The sequence below is a fragment of the Alligator sinensis genome, unplaced genomic scaffold (assembly GCF_000455745.1).
Source record: "Alligator sinensis unplaced genomic scaffold, ASM45574v1 scaffold1675_1, whole genome shotgun sequence".
Lineage (NCBI taxonomy): Eukaryota > Metazoa > Chordata > Crocodylia > Alligatoridae > Alligator > Alligator sinensis.
In genome coordinates this window covers 181,413-199,085 of record NW_005843086.1, presented here as the reverse complement: position 1 = coordinate 199,085, position 17,673 = coordinate 181,413, and the positions used below count along the sequence as shown (strand labels likewise).

Below are 17,673 nucleotides of genomic sequence, written 5' to 3'. Positions count from 1 at the left end.
TTTCCTGCCTATGCAGGGGGTCGAACTCGATGATCTATTGAGGTCCCTTCCGACCCTAACATCTATGAATCTAAGGAGTCATAAACATGAATGCAAGAGTTAGTCAAACCCAAGGGTGATCAGATGTTACAATCACAGATCAAAGGGGGTAAAAGCAGTCCTACATCTGAAGAGACCCACAGAGTCTTTATTATGGAAGACATCTGAAATGCCACACACACACGCCAAGTCTCATCCTGCCACAATCCAATTCTCCTAGCAAAGTGCTGAGGCTTACACAGAGTCCAAGACAACTTCTGATCAAATCTAGCATGTACTTGGCACAAGGGACTCTTCACAGAGCAGTTAAATTTGCAGGAGCAACTCAAGGCCTCAAAGGAACTTGCTACATAACAGCTTCTTAGCACTATGGGTGCAGTGATGGTGGAATCTAGCTCGACTAATGAAGAACTGGTACACAACCACAAGAACAGAAATTTTCTTTTTTGTGTCCTACTATGACCAGTACTAGAACAAGCAAAATTGTAAACAGAGGGTTTATAATCCAGATAGAAATCTGGCCAGTAATTAAATGCTAGAGAAGAGACTATTTCAAGCCTGTCATCTCTCACTGCAATTCAAGCAGAAGAAAACTGTAAATAGTTAACCCAGATAATACACTTGCATACGCAATGGCCATATTTCAAAGACTTGCTTGTCTACACAACCAGCTTACCATGCATCAGGTTTGCAGCAGGTCTGGATTGATATAGCTGGTAATACAAGAGGTGATCCCACAGTACAAATAGAAGTTAGGGTTAAGGAAAAATGTAAACCCTTGTTTTAAAGACAGAACCTGACAATATAGATGTCTGTGCAGTGCAGCATTATCAGCGTGGAGGCTCATCTGATCCAGGGCTACCTATGGACATTTCTCTAAAATGGAGCGAGGCCTGGGGAACAAAATGTCATGTCATTAAGTCAGGGCTGCCAAGTGTTGCGAGTTTTACAGCATATACAATGGAGTTGCATGCTGTTCTCACCAGCTAAGGAGACAGACACATAATGCAATGGATTCAGGGTCCTGGGGAAAAGCAACAGATAGGAACACTCCAAGAACCAGTTTAGAGCCATGGTGACAGGAACCTTAAACAGCCAAGGGAGGATGAAGCCCACCCTTCTCTAGCTACCGAGACAACTTCATTTTGAAGCCACTTTTAAAACAGCCTTCTGATCTAGGGTAGAAAACTTTGCCCCCCTCCGGCCTACTCTTGTGTCTGCATCCAAATCCTGGGCTTTGGATCCAGAGTGGCTCAAAAATACATAATACTGTAAACGGTCTTTGCAAGTTGGACATCTGCTACCCAGACTCGGGGCTTGTCTAAGCAGTTAGACAGAGAGGTAACCAGACATGTTAGTCTAATGGCAGGCAGAAGGCAGGGCAAGGTAGCACCTTGGAGATGACCAACTGGTTCAGAGAAGCAAAGTAGGCTCTCTAAGACAAAGCCACTCTAAACCAGTTAGTGGTCCCTAAAGGTGCCATCACCACCCACCTTCTGCGTAAGCAGACTAAGGAACATCTTCATGTTAAGAAAAGCCCACCCCCAGTGAACTCTAAAAACAGCACCCTGGTGTGAAATCTAGCTCCAGCTGAGGCAACCGTTATTAGATAGCCGAGCTGTAGCACATGCAGTAGACATGATATTGGGCCCACGTCATAACATTTTTAGGTATACCAAAGCCAAAGTCTGTTCTTTGCTATTGTTTCCAGGCACAAAGGATTTCCTTGCATTAGTAAAGCTGCAAAAAAGAAACCAAGGGCAACTGGATTGCACTTTTATGCCATTCTAAAAAAAGCAGCAGCTTTAAAAAAAAAAAAAAAAAAAGAAAGTAAAGCTGAATATTTTGATAATCATTTACTGATTTCCAAGCTGAATATACTCTTGGCTGCGGGTCTAGTGCTTCCTGACAATACTACAACCATTCAAAACTTTGAAGAGATAAATAAGGTTACAAGTAACAGTTTGCTTTTGCGAACAGTGATCATTTTGTGGAGGTCCCCCCTTCCCTTCACATCCACCAGGTATTAGTCCATTCTGTGTAGATACAAACGTCAATAGGTTTTGTTCAGCATTGTTTAAGCACCAGAAATACAAGTGTGCTTTAAACGACATCATTTCTGAAGCAATTTAGAAGCACTAAATTACCTCAGTATGCTCATGTTAATTATAGCATTCTCTTCTACGATGATCTAGCAACTAGAGCACACCAATGGGGATAAAAGTTGTCAGCCCTGTTTTCAACTCCGAGACAGGCCATGATATAATCAAGACAAGTTACTTAACTCCCTCGATTCTCCCGTCCCCATCTGAAAGAGGTCTTATTCTAGAGAGTGAGGAATACCTGGGGTTTGCTTGTGCATTTTTAGGATCTATCAGTTTCAATGGAAACATCACCTAGTTGATTTGGGGCGACTAACTCTAGACCAGAGGAAAAAGTTCTGCCGAGTTTCTAACACGCTGGTACTCTGATCCCCAAGTGTCGAGACTCTGCTGCCACCTTCTGAAAGAATGGTTACCGCAAGTATCGACAATCAAAATACGGTCCTAAAAATAGCTCGTTTCCCACAGTTGTGTCATCACAAGCCAGAGGGGAAAGTCTATCCTCCATTCGCAGCCCCTTACGAGCCATGGGCCAACTGGACAGTCACTACTGGGATGAGCAGCAAGTACGTCGGTATTGTTCTTTACAGCTATATTCCTAGATCAGCATACGACGCTGCCCTTGCAGGCTTAAGCATGCAGGTTTCAGCATCAATTACCTGCCTTCTGGCCCTTAGAAGCCTTCCTGAAGTCAAAGAGTCAACTGGACGTTTATCTTGTTGGGATCCTGTGACCCCAGCTGACTTAATGCCCCTGGGGCAGGGGGCTGGACGTGATGATCTTCCGAGATCCCTTCCAGCCCCAACGTCTATGAAACGCCACGGCTCTGACGGAGACCGCACTCGACCTACGGCTAGAGAGACTGCAGTCTCCGGGGCGGTTGAGCTACCATCTTCCCAGAGCACCGTCCTCACAAAAGAAGGAGTTATCGGTGTCAGGAGAGAGAAGGCAGAGAGCGGTCAGAAAGCCATGTAGGGAAGTGGAAGATAAACAGCAGTTTCTTCCCAATAAGGCTATTACACAGACACGGGCAAGCCGTCGTTATTCCTGTCCCCTTTCGAAGAAGCCTCCGGGGGAGCTTGGCATAGCACTTCGTACACGAACCGGGTCTACCGATAATACTTCGACGCAAACACAAGCTCGACAAGCAACGCGCTCGGGTGCGGGGCAGGGGGCCGCAATTTAACCCCTCGCAGGCTGCACGCACCCGGCCCGGCCTCACCGCCAAAGCCTGCAGGGATGCCGCCACGTCTCCGCCAGCGCCCCGCGCTCGCTCCCCGGGGACACGGGCCGCCGGAAAGGGAGGTTCAGGTCTCCCAGCCCCGGGGGAGCATTTGGGAGCCAAGACGTTTAGTTTTTTCCACCCCCCCCCCGGTGCGTCTTCTCGTCTCCAAGCCTGACACGCGGTGCGAACCGGGGAGGGAACAGGGGAAAGGGGCTCAGAAAGCAGAGCGGCAGACGGGGCAGAAAGCAGAGCAGTGGGTCAGGTAAAAAATAAAAAAAAAAAAAAAGACATGGAGCAGAAAACAAGAGTTGGGTACAAAACACAAAATTAAAAATGTGTAAAAAAAAAGGGGGGGGAGCAGACAGCGGAGCAGCAGGTCAGGCGAGGGGAAGAGGGTGGAGCAGAAAGCAGAGCAGCAGACCGGGAGTGGAGTGGAGAGGGGTGTGGGAAGCCGCACTCACCTTCTTGCCCTTCTTGCCCTCCTCCTCCATGTCGGGCCGCGGCGCCCCCGGGCATCCCGGAGCCACCGCCGGCCGCCCCGCTCCTCCCCCGCGCTCAGCGGCGGCAACAACTTTTCAATCCTGCCGCCATCTTGGGCGTCGGCTTCCCGGCAGGCAACGCGCCGCCCCGCCTCCCGGGAGGACTGACGTCAGTCCTCCGAGGCAGGAGGCGCTCGGACTGCGCAGGCGCGGCGCGCGGAGCAGCTGCTACGCATGCGCGCCATTCCCCCTCCCTGCCATTGACGCTGGCTCTGGCCACGCCCACCCACGTGCTCGCTCAGGGCAGCCCTCGAGGCTGCATGGAGGCGGAGGGGAGAAGCAGGCCCTCTTCTTGGAGCCCAGATGGCAAGGGCGAGCGTTATTATAACGAAACTCACTGAGTGCCAAGTGGAATCGGGTATCGAGTTAAAAGGAGCGTTATAGCGAAACAGCGTTAAGTTGGGGTTTGCCTGTATCAGGAAAAAAAAGTGATTATCCATTATGATGCTGGATCATATGTATAGCTGTAATTTCACTTCACACCCATTGCCATCACCCCTCTGCCGGGTGTGCCCGTGCCCCTCCAAATAGCGATTGCCCGGGGCATTCATCCTATGGCAGGGCCCACCTGCACCAGGTCCCCACATCCTGGGATCATCTCCAGTTTATTCCCAGTCTCTACAAAAGCCCATCTACACGCGTGGGCAGATCCAGAGTTTTGAACACGGGTGCAGATGGCCTGGTGCGTCATCGCATAGAAAACAACACATATTTTTCTCTAGTTAAAAATAAACTAGAAGCTTTACTAATATGCCAGTGGCCGATGGCTGTGTGATTCAGTTTAAGACTGAAGCAAAACCAAATGTATCTTCCTGGGAATGAGCTCAAAACAATCTACAGGGCTGTGAAATAGGATCTTCGTCATCAGGAGCAGCCAACGGACAGCAGAATTGCAGAACAAAGGATGGCTTGATGGGTGAAACATCAAGGCTATTAAAAGAAGAGAGGGTTGTTAACACCTGCGGAATGAAGAGTTTAGAAGGAATCAGCCTAGAAAAGCGCAGGCTCAGGGGGGACCTGGTAGCTGCTTATAAGTACATAAGGGGTGTGCATCAGGATCTGGGAGAACGTCTGTTCACCAAAGCGCCCTAAGGAAAAACAAGGACCAATGGTCATAACTTCCTACAGGATCATTTTAGGCTGGATGTAAGAAACAATTTCTTTACGGTCCGAGCCCCCAAGACTTGGAATAGACTCCCTCCAGATGTGGTGCAGGCACCTACTCTGGACTCATTCAAGAAACGTTCAGATGCTTATCTTGCTGGGATCCTTTGACCCTAGCTGACTTCCTGCCCCTGGGGTAGGGGGCTGGGCTTGATGATCTTCGAGGTCTCTTCTGCCCCAATGTCTATGAAATCTATGAATTCTAAGAGAAGCTTTTGAATGAAAGACATTCTTCTGTTTGGCACTGGTGAAGCCACTTCTGGGGTCCCATGTCCAGTTTTGGGCCCCCCACTACAGAAAGGATGTGGACACATTGGAGAGAGTCTAATGGAGGGCAATGAAAATGGTTGCGGGGCTGGGAGACATGACTGGTGAGGAGAGGCTGAGGAAATGGGCTTATTTAGTCTGGAGAAGAGAAGACCAAGGGGGATTGAATAGCAGCCTTCACCTCCCTGCAGGGGGGCTGCAAAGAGGATGGAGCTGGGCTGTTCTCAGTAGTAGCAGATGACAGAACAAGGAGCAATGGGCTCAAGTTGCAGCAGGGGAAGTTGAGGTTGGATACTATATTAGGAAAAAACTTTCACCAAAGGAGGGTAGTAAAGCCCTGGAACAGGTTACCCAGAGAGGTGGTGGACTCTCCATCCTTGGAAGTTTTGAAGACCCGGCTAGACAAAGCCTTGACTGGGATGATGTAGTTGGGGCTGGTCCTGCTTGGAGCAGGGGTTGGACTAGATGTGACCTCCTGAGCTCTCTTCAACCCTAATTTTCAATGACTGTGATTCATCAGGTCTGACCAGAACAAGCCAAGCACAGCCTAGTAACAAACAGTTCATTACTTCTCAAGCTTATCACCAATCCTGCCTTGTTCATCCTCCTGATTTCAACCTACAGCTCTGCAATGAGCCCTGCTCAATAAGTTATGGACTAGCAGAGGTCTATGCACAGACTACCTCCAGAGAAGGCAAGAAACTGAAATCCCCCAGCGCAGCTGTGGACAGTTACAGCCAGTAACACACATCGTTGACACGTGCCCTCCGTCCTGACTCAGTAGTGGTCTGATGACAATGAATACAGCCAACAAGAAGCTGCTGCCCGGCTCAGCAGCATAATGACTTCCTAAGGGAGGTGTACAGGCCATTTTTTAATTGATTTTCTAATGAATCAGTTTGCAGAAAAACTGCTTCCGTCTTGAAAGGTACCTTTGCTGGCTTGCAGGGCTTACCAATTCTCAAAGTCAAAGCTACCTGCAGAGTGCTGCCTAATTATGCAATGTCAAATTATGCAATGTCACTACAAATCTCACAATATCCGCTGTCACTTTCAATGCCAGTAGTGTAAGAGAAATGTGGTAGCCACAATGGCCCAGAAATTACACCATGCAAGTATTTCTTAGGGTAATATATTTTATGGAACCAACAGTATAATGTTTTTAATGCCCCAATTCCTGGGGGTGCATGCTTATGAGAGAGTGTTTAAGATAATCCCACAATGGAAAAAAAAAGTTTGGAACCATGGACGACCCTGAAAACTGAAAAAAAAAACAACCCTACATTTTGAATGCAACAATTTTTTAAGCCAATTCCATAGGTTTTGACCAGGAGTTTAGCAGTATTCCAAAAGGGGCAAAACCAGAGATTTTGAATGTAACAGAATCTAACTGCAGCGTTATAATACTGCAGAAACAAGCACGTGCCTAACTTGACATAATTAGAACTATAATTAGGAACAGGCTCTCCAGAACAACACGTGGCAGATACCCTTCTATGCAGTGTATTATGTTGATAAATCTTTTCTTTAGCTCTTTTACAGGACAGAAAACAGCTGTGAGCAGCCCAGCCTAGCTGGAATAATGACCATGCCCTACTGTGTGCACCAGGGCAGTTTGATATGAAGGTAAACTGCACTCACATGTACTTCAGCGTGGCCTGTCTACACTTGCTGCTTGCTTGGGTTGGGCACCAGCAACTGGATCTGGGGCAAACTCCCTCTGTAGACATGACCTTATTTCATAAGGAAGGAGACTCCCTCCTTTCCAGTTTTTGAAGGCATTTTGAAAACACAATGCTCTAAAGATTTTGCTCAGTACTTCAATGAACTGTTTAAAATATTGCTTGGACTGATCTCCCTTCCTTCCTCAAAGTGGGAATGCTGGCAGCTCTGTACGTGTATATGCAGCTATACATATACAAACACGTGCATGTATGAACAGGCTGTGTAACCAGATAAATGTGCTGTCTACCTCAGTAGCTGCATATATACCCTGTAAAAGCAATCAGAAATCTTGTGGTAGAGGTGATATCTTTTATTAGACCAACTATAGTTGCAACAAAAAAAAAGTCTTTATTTGCAAGCTTTTGGGCAGACACACCCTTCCTCAGGCAAAGGAGAATGCAAAGACTGTAACATTTCTCTCCGGTAGAAATGAAACTTCATATTGCACAGGAGAAATGGAGGATGGTACAACTTCTCCTGGGGGCAAAAGTTAATTTTATGCAAATTACGCTCAGATAAAAGTTGGGACAGTCTATTTGCCTCAAAGGTGTCTGAGGGCAAGCAGGATCTTGACTATTGCTTCTTGAAAGAAAATTGCTTCTCGCTTGCCCTCAGACACCTCTGAGGTAAATAGACTGCTCCAACTTTTATCCAAGCCTAATTTGTATAAAATGAACTTTTCCACCCAGGAGAACTTATAGCGTCCTCCATTTCTCCTGTGCAATATGAAGTTTCATTTCTACCTGGGAGAAATTTTACAGTCTTTGCATTCTCCTTTGCCTGAGGAAGGGTGCATGAGCCCGAAAGCTTGCAAATAATTTTTTGTTGTTGTTGCAACTATCTAGTTGGTCAAATAAAAGATCTCCTCTACCACAAGATTTCTGATTGCTATTGCCTTGAGACCTACACAGCTACACCCTATATACTCTGTATGTCTTCTTCGGCAAGTCCTCGCTGACAACAACAGTTGTTTTCCACAACTGTCTTATGTGTGCGTGGGAAGACGGCTGATGAGGCCTATTCAGCATTGACACACTCTACCGCAGCTCAGACATGTGTTTCCACGCGGGATGGGTGGCACTGAATTTGGCCCGCGACGACCCTATATGTAGTGCATGTGTACATAGGTGGCAAGCAACCCCCCAAAACAGGTGCTCTGCTACCAGCTTCGCTAGGGCCTGAGACCTAACAGCAGCCAGAGGAAACGCTACAAGTGCACAAGGAAGGCAATGCGCCTTCGCACGTGGCGGCGACACACGTGCGCCAGGCGAGAGGCGGCGCGCATGCGCACACTCGCTGCTGCGACCCCTCCCGGCCGCTAGGGGACGCCGCCGCCCCTTGGAGGCACGCAGGGGGCGGAGCGGGCGTGTGACGTCACACGCCACGGAGGGCCCAGGTCCCCCGGGGCTCTCCGCGAGCCGGGGCGGGGGCAGCCCCTAACGCAGCCGCCTTTTCCCTTGCGCAGGTGCTGGGCCTGGACGCCCCCCCACGGAGCTGGTCGTTTTGGGGGTAAATCGTGCAAAAATGGGTGTTTGCAAGCTTTCGGGAACGGCGTTTGCACCCCAGAGCTTGCAAAGACCAATTCCCCCAGCTGTTCAGCGGGTGGAATAAAAAGGGATCGTCTCCGTGCAGAGACCCGCACGTCCCGGGGTGCCGGCGCGACGCCTCCGCGCCCGGGAGCCGGGCTGGGTCCCGCGGGGTGCCACCAAACGGCGCCGCCGGCCTAACGAGAAGGTAAAAATCCGGACCCGCTTCCGAGGACGCGTCGGCGCCGAATGCCGCTTGGTTTCTCGCGAGCAAGCCTCCCAGCGTGGCCGGGTCTGGCGTGACCCCGCTCGTTCCTGCAGCGCTTGCGAAAGCAACCTTGAGACGGTTTGAGGCCTTGCTCCGCGCCGCTCGCTCGCTCGCTCGCTCGCTCGCTCGCTCGCTGGTTTGGAGCAAGGTTATAGACATTTCAGACATGCCCGGCGATAAACCCCTCCTGCCATCTCGGTTCGTCGGGTTGCCAGAAGTCCCGATTTCCGTCTGCTCGCGTGCGCGCGCTGTCTAAACTGTTGCTTTTCCTTCGGGTTTAGCGCGTCGCCTCCGTATCTGCAGCCTGTGGCTTCCCGGCGGCGCTGTTTGAAGAGAAGAGCTCACGTTGGTAAGGAAGCTGAAAGCCCAGATCCTCTGGGAGGGAAGGGCTTCTCCGCTCTCTTCTTCCCCTTCTGCTTTGTCTCTTGGAGCCTCCTGACCGCAATCTGCTTCTGAGAAATCGCTTCGCACGAACCCCAGGCGGGGGGAGCGCTTGTGGCTTCTGTCTGCCAGTCAAGTCAGGCTGTGGTTTCGTGCCCCTCCTGGCAGGGGGGGGAAAGGGCAGGTTCAGCCAAGGTGGAGTCCTAAACTCCACACGCTGCTGCCGTGGCTATTCCGGGTATTTCCCGATATCCTAGCGTGCACATATCTAATGCTCAGATCCCAGGAGAGGCCTCTGCGCTGCCTCTTCTCCGGGTAGGCAAGCTGGGTTGTGTAGAGTTAATTACGTGGTGCTGTAAAACCTCCGCGTAGATGGACTTCAGTGACCTCCTGAGGTCCCTTCCAACCCTAATTTCCTAGGCTTCCCGTCCCCGTACGTTCTCTCTGGCTGTGCTGCCATCGTTTGATCTTCAAGTGAATGACGCCCTGCTTGTTTAGGACTCCTTCGTGCTGCCCTGTTCAAGCAGGAAGCCGTTTTAGGAAGGCACGACGTGTCCCGGCTTGTAGGTTCAAAGTGAAGAGGCTGCCCCCATGCTAACCGCGTGCTCGGACCTTTGACGTCCTTGGGCATAGGACAGCTGGCTGCTCCCTTTCATTGTCCCTAAATCGCAGATGGGGCTGTGTTAGGCTGTGCCTTCCCTGAGCTCTCTGGGTTCCCGCAAGCCGTTCAGCGTGGCTGGGTCTGCCTGTGACCTTGTTCATTCCTGTAGTGCTTGCAAGAGCAACCCTGAGATGGTTTGAGGCCTCGTTCTGCTTCTCCTTCGGGACGAGGTTACAAAAATTTCAGACATTCTGGCCTGGAGCTGCCTGTGCTGGAGGGAAGGGAGAGGAGAAGCTCTTTGGGGCAGTCTCGAATGATGAGACTCTCGGGTGGGATGAAGACCTGGGAGGCCACATCCAATTAAGCCCCGTTGGGGGCCAGGGTAGAATCTGCCTGCAGCGGAGCTGCTGGCTTCCTGCCCTCCCCGGCTCACCGTGGTAAGCTACTCAAGCAGTCAGCAAGTCTTGTGGTCAGAAAGTTTTTAAGGTGTGACGTCTGGCAGGTCTTAATGGTAGGTCTGCTCTGTAACGCGACAAACCAGCTTGGATTGTTATCAGCAGCACATGCCTTGGAGGCAGGCTGCACCCCCCAAAGCGGTATCAGCTTGGGCTTAAAAGCCAGGGCTCCTTGAATTTTAATGCCAGGTCTCCTGCTAATGAGCCTCAGGATTCATGGTGCCATCCCGCTTCGCAAGGGCGTTGCAGGGAACAGGTGTCTTACCCAGCGCCCCGAGCCCTACCTGCTCCTGCAGCAGCGGTGCTGATCCCCCGCAGAGGCTGCTGGCTACCAAGCTGGCAGCTGCCACGTGGGAGGCGGGTAGCTTGCATCTCACTTGGGTTCATCCTCCCGCGCGTTTCCCGTTAAGTGGGAACCGGTTGCCATGGTAACAAGTCTGTAAGCCTTGACCATGCCCATGTCTGTTCTTTCTGCTGCAGGTCCAGGTGCAAAAGCAGCAGCGATGGCTCCCGATCCGACCAGCGAAACATCAGGAGACGTGACTTGAGCCAGCGCCCTTTGTTCTTAGGGGACATCCTGTTGAAAGAACCAGCGTGTGCAGTGGAGTCCAGCTGACAGACTCCAGCATCCTCCATAACCTTCAGTGAGAGCTGGCTAGTGCCCCAGAGGAAGCATCTAGTGTGGGAGGCCGGTCGCTGCCATCCCTAAAGACTTTCTCATACAGTGTCTGGGCCCTAAGGCGTTCTGAAGGATGTCCTGGCTCTGCCTCTGTGGCCCTGCCTGGTTTTGTAGCTCTGGCCTGTATCGTGTGCTCTCTGCTCCCACAGGGCATTTGACATTTGCTGACATAAGTGAAGGAAAAAAGATGGGGGGTGAAAGGGGACCTCCCTGTGCCTTCACGTGGCCTCCTGCTCAGCCAGATAGCCCTAACCTGCTGGGGACAGCCCTGTTGTGAGGAGTCACCTCAGGCTGTGGGGCTACAGCTGCTGTCGGGACAGCCACGGGACCTGACTTCTCAGTATATGAGCTGGGGCTAGCAGCAGCGTCCTCTGTGCACGACGTCTCGAGCTGCAGATCAAGCTCTTCTTCCTCAGGGAGTCCTGGTTCGTGGGCCTCCAGAGTGTGGTACCAGGTCTGGGAGTCAGGTGCGAGTCCTGTTGACTGTCGGGGTGGGCTGCTGTGTACCTTGGTCCTGTTGCTGTAAGGATGGGCCTCGCCTTGGGCATGCGTCCCCTTTGATTCTGTACAAATACCAATAAACAAGTAAAGCCTGGCTTGCTGTCCTGCTTCCAAACCCAGTGGCTTCCCTCAGCCCTATCCAAGGGATGACACCCACGCCACGAAAGTAAGTGTCAAGAGCTGCGGTATGTCTTGTGTTGCTCGCTGCCATTACCCTCTGCTCCCTGGTGTCTGGAGATCACGGGGCCAGACCTCCCCAATAGCCTGAAGCCTGCAGGTGTTAAGCCTCTGACATCTGCCAAGCCCTGGTGCTGGGTTTGGGCATTGCCCCCCCCAGGTGGTGGATGTTCTTGTTCAAGCCCTTCCTCCCTCCTTGTTTGGCTTGAGAGCATGTGCCAAAGCCCCTTCTGCGGGTCCTGGTCTGTTCTGGGGAGGCTACAAGGCCTGGCTTCGTAAAAGCTGTGGCAGGTCTGCCTGCAAGAGCTCTGCTCTGGCTTTGTAGATCCTCCCCCCCTCCCTGCAAAGCCACTCCCTGTACAGAGGAGATGCAGGCTGAACCACAGCTTCTTGCTAACAGCTGTCAAGCAGCATGATGCTCCTGGGGGTGGCTCGCCACCACAGCTGCCCTTCTGTGGCAGTGTGGTATCACACACCTATGCTGACTGGGGAACTGTGGGCTCTAGCTTACGTGCAAGCTGCCTTCCTTCCCAGTGGGCCAAACCAGCTTCTCCATTTGCTCAAGACAGCCCATTTGGCCCAGTGCCACCCCAGGCATCCAGTTCCAGTCTCTTGCTCTCGGCAGAGGCTGCTGTGTAGTCGCCCTCGGAGCTAGCTGCATTTGAGTCTTCTGTGTCCACACAGGTCACTAAAAGCAGGGTGACCTTCCTTTACAGGGGAATGAATCACTCCCCGATACCTCTGGGAGAAGAAGCTAGATTGATGACCAGGCTTGGGTGGATGTCCCTGTGCATGGCGTGGAGTAAGCCCAATACGGTAGTGGGAGTTGGGAGCCTGAGTTGCCAGTCCCAGCTCTGCCACTGCCTGTCTTTTTGCCTATAGCCAAGTCCCTTAAAGCCTGACTTCTCTGAGGTGCCATGCTCCTAGTGCTGTTGTCAGTGGGGAGCTTGGGCCCCTTGCTTCCCTTGCGTGGGTCTGACTTGCCAGCAGCACCCTCGTGCTCTCCCTGGGCCGTGCTGAGTGGCCTTTTGGTCGGTTAAGGACAATACATGGCACCTTCGAGGGGCAGCCAGTGGGGCTTTCCAGGTGCTGTGCACGCTCATCTGCTCAGGCATGGCTGTAGCAGACTCCGCTCCCTCAGAGAAGCACCCCAATGGCTGGGTAACTTGCACTACCCCCTCCCCACAGCCCTGCTGGCATGGGAGCTCAGAAACCCTATGAAACTGGTGGGAACCTGAGTCCTCCAGACCCTGGGACCCAGCTCTGGGGCAGGTCAGGGGAGCCATAGAGCCAGGAAACGACCTGTCGTGCGAGTGGGCAGGAAACCCCACAGGGTTGTCCAGGGGTCAGAAGTGTAGGCGTTCAGAAACCGCCCCTTGGGCTTCAGTGCTTTCTTTGGCTTGCTTGTCTTGCAGAGGACCGTGCAGCTATTGCTTGGGTGGCTTCTGATCTGGACACTCCTCTGCGCTCAACTGAAACCTTTAAAATATTTAGCAGCCAGCAATACGTTTCCTTCCCCAGAGACAGCTGAGCTGAAGGTGCCTTGCCTGGGGGAGGTCACCTGCAGGTAAGGATGGTACATGTACAACCCCACATTGCTCCAAAACCATCATTTGGAGCACCTCAAATTAAGGCTGTTTAGACCCAGGCTCTTGCATCACATAAAGCCTGAATCCAGGACTACAATCCATACCTAACCTGTCCTTGTTTAAACCTGTGAACCATTTCTGTTCTAACTAAAAATATCCCTCTTGATCTGGAATCTGAGGCTGGAGACAACCTGGGGAGTCTCGGGCAAAATTATCTTTGCTTCTGAAGGTGCTTTTTTTATCCTGTTTGTGCTGTGTTTAACCCTTTGGGTCCCTGCCTCCCATTGTTGGATTTTCTGGGGGATTTTGTAAGTTGAGGTCTCTGTTTGCAGTTACTGACTTCTATTCAGCAGGGAAACATGGTTTTTCCTGAAACTGGACCTGACAACATGGGGTCGACTTCTATGCAAGGCCGATGTATAATCAGAACAATATGGTATGTAGCTGCCTGTAGGTAGGGGCGCTGACCTCTGGATCGAGCAATCCTCCTATATCCCCTGATCCTTAGCTTCTCTCTTAAAAGGGCGTGTACGAACAATGGTGTTGAGAGTCCAGTCCTTCTCAACTGGCCGCACACAGCTGCCCCAGATGGGGTCAGTACCTCTGCACCCTGAGGATGCATTCCCATTTGGCGCACGCAGCATGCTGGCCCCTGGCATAGCCTGTGCTGAGGATACAGGAGGGGGCCAAGCAGGGCTGGGTCAGGACCAGGGTTTGGACTAGATTGACCTCACGGGCCCAGCTGGGGCCAGGCTTTATCTGACAGAAACGATGAGCTGGACCCCCCTGCACCCTGTTCGGACCAGAGAGTGCCGTATATACGCCCCGGGGACTACAGAGACACTGACCCGGCTACAGGGTGCGCCCAGCTGTGAGTGGGAGCTGGTGGATTCCCACCATCCAGCAGAAAAAACCCACCTGCTGATAAGCGTCACTGGGACGACAGCCCAGAAACCCCCTGGGCCATTCCCCCCTCCACACACGTCCCGCGGGGACCGTCCCAGGAAGACGTGGCGGAGGCTGAGCTGCAGGGCAAGCCCCCCCCATTAGCAGGAAGGATGCTGCGTGGTCCCGCGTCTGCCACGGCCTGCCGAGTGTCACAGGGAGGAAATGAGTCATGGCAGGGCTGGGCGTCACGAAGCGCTGAGCAGCTATTTCAGTGCACCATGCAAGCTGGGCTGATAAAGCAGCTGCTTATGTAGAATGGGGCCTGGTGCCCTGCCCCCAGCCTTTGGCACTGCTGAGGGGCCCTGCCTGCCCAGATGCAAAAGGCCCAGACCAGAGCCTTTTGCATCCACCGCACAGGATGTTTGTGTCCCCAGTGCCCCTCTGTGCTCCTCACCTAGCTGTTCTGCAATAGCCCAGGCTGGCAGGGCCTCTGTGCGGCTCCCTGCAGGGAGGTATTGGCTTGAGGCAGGAATGTGGGCAGGGAGAAAATGTGGCACCCAGCATCTGGGGCCGTGCTGGGGTGTCCCAGGGCCTGGTAAGAATCCCCCTCAGCCAGGCTGGGAGTCTGGACACAAGGGCACCCCTCAAATCCACCCGCTTTGGGGCATATGCCCATGGCCCTCTCCACATCCCACCTTGCAGAGCTTCTGCCCCTGCCCACACTCCCCTGCACTGGGGCATGCTGTCACCAGCTCCCTGGCATACATGGCGCCTATGACAGGCCCCCCATCCCATGCATGTTGTGCAGGTGGGGGCTATCTGAGCCAGGGGCCCCTCGCAGCACCGGGCAAGGCAGGCAGCAGGGCCCCTGCCGGGGTCCCTGCGCGGCCCGCCCCGCCGGCAACGCCCCTTCCCCGCCACGCACAGGAAGCCGTGTGCCGGGCTGGCTGGTTTTGAAAGCCCTCTTTCCTCTTGCACTTGCTGTCTGCATCTCTCCTCAGCCCCGGCCCCAGCCCCGTCTGCCCAGCAGCATGGCCGAGCTGGAGGGCCTCGAGTTGGGGAAGTCTGACTTCGTGCTCCTCGACGAGGTGACCATGGAGCAGTTCCTGGCCAACCTGAAGCTGAGGTACCCGCTGCCTACCATGCTGCTTATCATGCTAACCAACATGGTACCTAGGGCAGGGTGTGGGGGCTAGGAGGCCATGGCTCAAGTCCATCCTCAGGCTGGGCTGGGGGTCCGCAGTTGGTCTGCATCCTCCAGGAGGATCAGGAGCGCGACAGGGGTGGTCAGAGCTGTTGTCCATCCCTGCCTAGTGCTGGGGTGAAGCAGGAGCCCTGATGGCAGGTTGGGGAGCAAAATTCCCATGGGACTTCCCCCTCTGCACCGAGGGACTCCCGGCAGCCGGGCCGCACCCCAGTGCAGTAGTTACCCAGACGTCCCCCGGTGACGTCAGCGGGAGCTGGGACGTGCTCCCTACTTCCAGTTTCAGGCTGGTTGTGCTGTGCCGAGCAGGGCGGCTGCACCTTGCTTGCCATCAGCAGGGCCTCACCCCAGAGATGGAAGCAGCAGCCCTGGCAGAGCCTGGGTGCATGCCCTGGGCCTGGGGGCTCTCCTGGCTGGGGTCAGAGCCTAGGGCTGCTGCTGCTCCGGAACAGGGAGCATCTGGCTTGCCCTGGTCACAGGTCCCTTGCAGCCTCTGGGCTTCCTGGGTGGCCAGCGCTCCAGGGAGAGCAGCCACTGTCAGCCAGGAGCCCTGCCCTGCCCAGGGCAGATGTGGGGCTGGCCAGGACCAAGGGCACCCGGCACAGGGGTGAGACACCTGCAGCCTCCTGCAGAGAGTCTGGGGCATTGCAGTGCTGGGCTGTCGTCACTCTGGGGGTGGGGGGGTGTTTGCGTGTGTGTGCAAGCATGCATGTGAAGGTGTGTGCTCCTATGCATGTGTGTATGCACTCATGTGCATGCATATGTGCACTTGTGTGTGCATGTGCATATGTGGGTGCGCCTATATGTGTGTATGCTTGTGTGCGTATACATGTATGTGTATACCTGCTCACATGCGTGGGTGCGTGCACACCCTTTGCTGCTCTAGTAGCTGTTGCTTCCAAGTCCTTGTGGTCTCCAAGCAACCGCTCAAGTGAAGGCAGGAAGCGGGAGGTGCTGGGGGGTTACAGCGAGGGAGAGGGGAGCGTGTGCCCGGGAGGAGGATGCTGATGGTCCAGGAGGGAGGGAGGCAGCTTGGCTGGGCCTTGGGGGCATGGAGGAGGGCAAAGCCCCTTTCCCTGAGCCCAGTGGCAGCTTTCTGGCTCCTGCTGGCCCCTAAGGAGACAGGCCAGGCAGGTGCCAGTCTCCTGGCAGCATGCCCCCCCAGCCCAGCCCAGCCCATTTCCCCACATCCCCTTATTCCTGCCCCCCATGAGCACATTGGGGATGCAGCCTCACTGCCTCAAGCCCTGCAGGGTTGCCCCAGGCTCCCAGTGTTGCCCTGGGGGGCAGCCAGTACCGCACACTGCTGGCCCCTAAGGAGACAGGCCAGGCAGGTGCCAGTCTCCTGGCAGCATGCCCCCCCAGCCCAGCCCAGCCCATTTCCCCACATCCCCTTATTCCTGCCCCCCATGAGCACATTGGGGATGCAGCCTCACTGCCTCAAGCCCTGCAGGGTTGCCCCAGGCTCCCAGTGTTGCCCTGGGGGGCAGCCAGTACCGCACACCTCTGTGCCGAAAACCTCCGACTGGATCAAGGTGTCTCTCCTGCCAGGTAAGTATGCCCCAATGGGCCTGGGCCCTGGCACCGCCCCCCGGCCGGCACACGCACAGGCTCGGGTACGTGCGTGCAAGTTCCCTCTCTGTGCCATGGGGAAACTGAGGCAGGGCCAAGCTGGGGAGAGAACCCTGCCTCCCAGGCACTCCCTGCACTCACCCCTCCGGCCCCTGGTCCCGTGTGAGCCTTCTGGGGTCATGGCCTGGCCTGGCCTGGCGCCACACCCCTGCAGGCATCAGCTCCCATGTCTGGCCAGGCCTCCACTGCCTCCAGATCTCCTGGGGTCTCAGGACTGGCTGGGCAGGACCTCAGTGCCCTGCTGTGCTCTCTGGTGCCTGCCAGCCCCGTCATCCTATACAGGACAGCCAGGGATGGGGGTGCCCTCCTCCACCCCCTCAGCTTCTCTCCCCTCCCACCCCTGGGGCATGTCCACGGCTCCAAGGCCCCTAGAGCTGGCTTTGCCAACATCCTGCCCGCTGCTGCTCACCAGCCCCGTGCCCCTGCCCAGCTGCCTGGGGTAACTGGCATGCAGGGGCTCAATGGGGAGCAGCCAGGGATGGAGACATAGCCAGCCTGGGGCTGGGCACTGTGGGGCACGGCATCAGAGGCTTGCAACGTGCTGCCATGAGTGCGTGTGCGAGTGAGTGAGCGAGTGCACCTGCTGATTTTTATGGGGCATGCTAGCGATGCGTTGTACACGTGTGTGCACATGCGTGTGAGTGCACTCGTTGATTGTTATGGGGTACACTGGTGATGCCATGGCTAACGTGTGTGTCTGCGTGTGCATGC

The 17,673-nt window shown here is 54.1% G+C and overlaps 2 protein-coding genes and 2 non-coding genes across 4 annotated transcripts in view; 3 read left to right on the top strand and 1 right to left on the bottom strand.

Moving 5' to 3' along the window:
* Nucleotides 1–3,972, bottom strand: part of CCM2 (CCM2 scaffold protein) — a 77,260-nt gene extending 73,288 nt beyond the window's left edge. Inside the window, exon 1 of the mRNA XM_006037220.3 lies at nucleotides 3,828–3,972. Coding sequence (XP_006037282.1) covers nucleotides 3,828–3,857 — 30 coding nt within the window. The 5' untranslated portion in view covers nucleotides 3,858–3,972. The remainder of the gene's footprint in view (nucleotides 1–3,827) is intronic.
* A 4,474-nt stretch (nucleotides 3,973–8,446) lies between these two features.
* MYO1G (myosin IG) overlaps nucleotides 8,447–17,673 on the top strand; it is a 28,604-nt gene continuing 19,377 nt past the window's right edge. Inside the window, exons 1-6 of the mRNA XM_014526555.2 lie at nucleotides 8,447–9,053; nucleotides 9,137–9,204; nucleotides 10,773–11,638; nucleotides 13,065–13,216; nucleotides 13,589–13,674; nucleotides 15,128–15,252. Of these exons, the coding sequence (XP_014382041.2) occupies nucleotides 13,654–13,674; nucleotides 15,128–15,252 (146 nt within the window). The 5' untranslated portion in view covers nucleotides 8,447–9,053; nucleotides 9,137–9,204; nucleotides 10,773–11,638; nucleotides 13,065–13,216; nucleotides 13,589–13,653. The remainder of the gene's footprint in view (nucleotides 9,054–9,136; nucleotides 9,205–10,772; nucleotides 11,639–13,064; nucleotides 13,217–13,588; nucleotides 13,675–15,127; nucleotides 15,253–17,673) is intronic.
* Nucleotides 8,856–9,025, top strand: LOC112548303. Its single transcript, XR_003092115.1, has one exon. It is a non-coding gene; the product is annotated as a small nucleolar RNA SNORA9 (small nucleolar RNA).
* Nucleotides 9,953–10,089, top strand: LOC112548302. Its single transcript, XR_003092114.1, has one exon. It is a non-coding gene; the product is annotated as a small nucleolar RNA SNORA9 (small nucleolar RNA).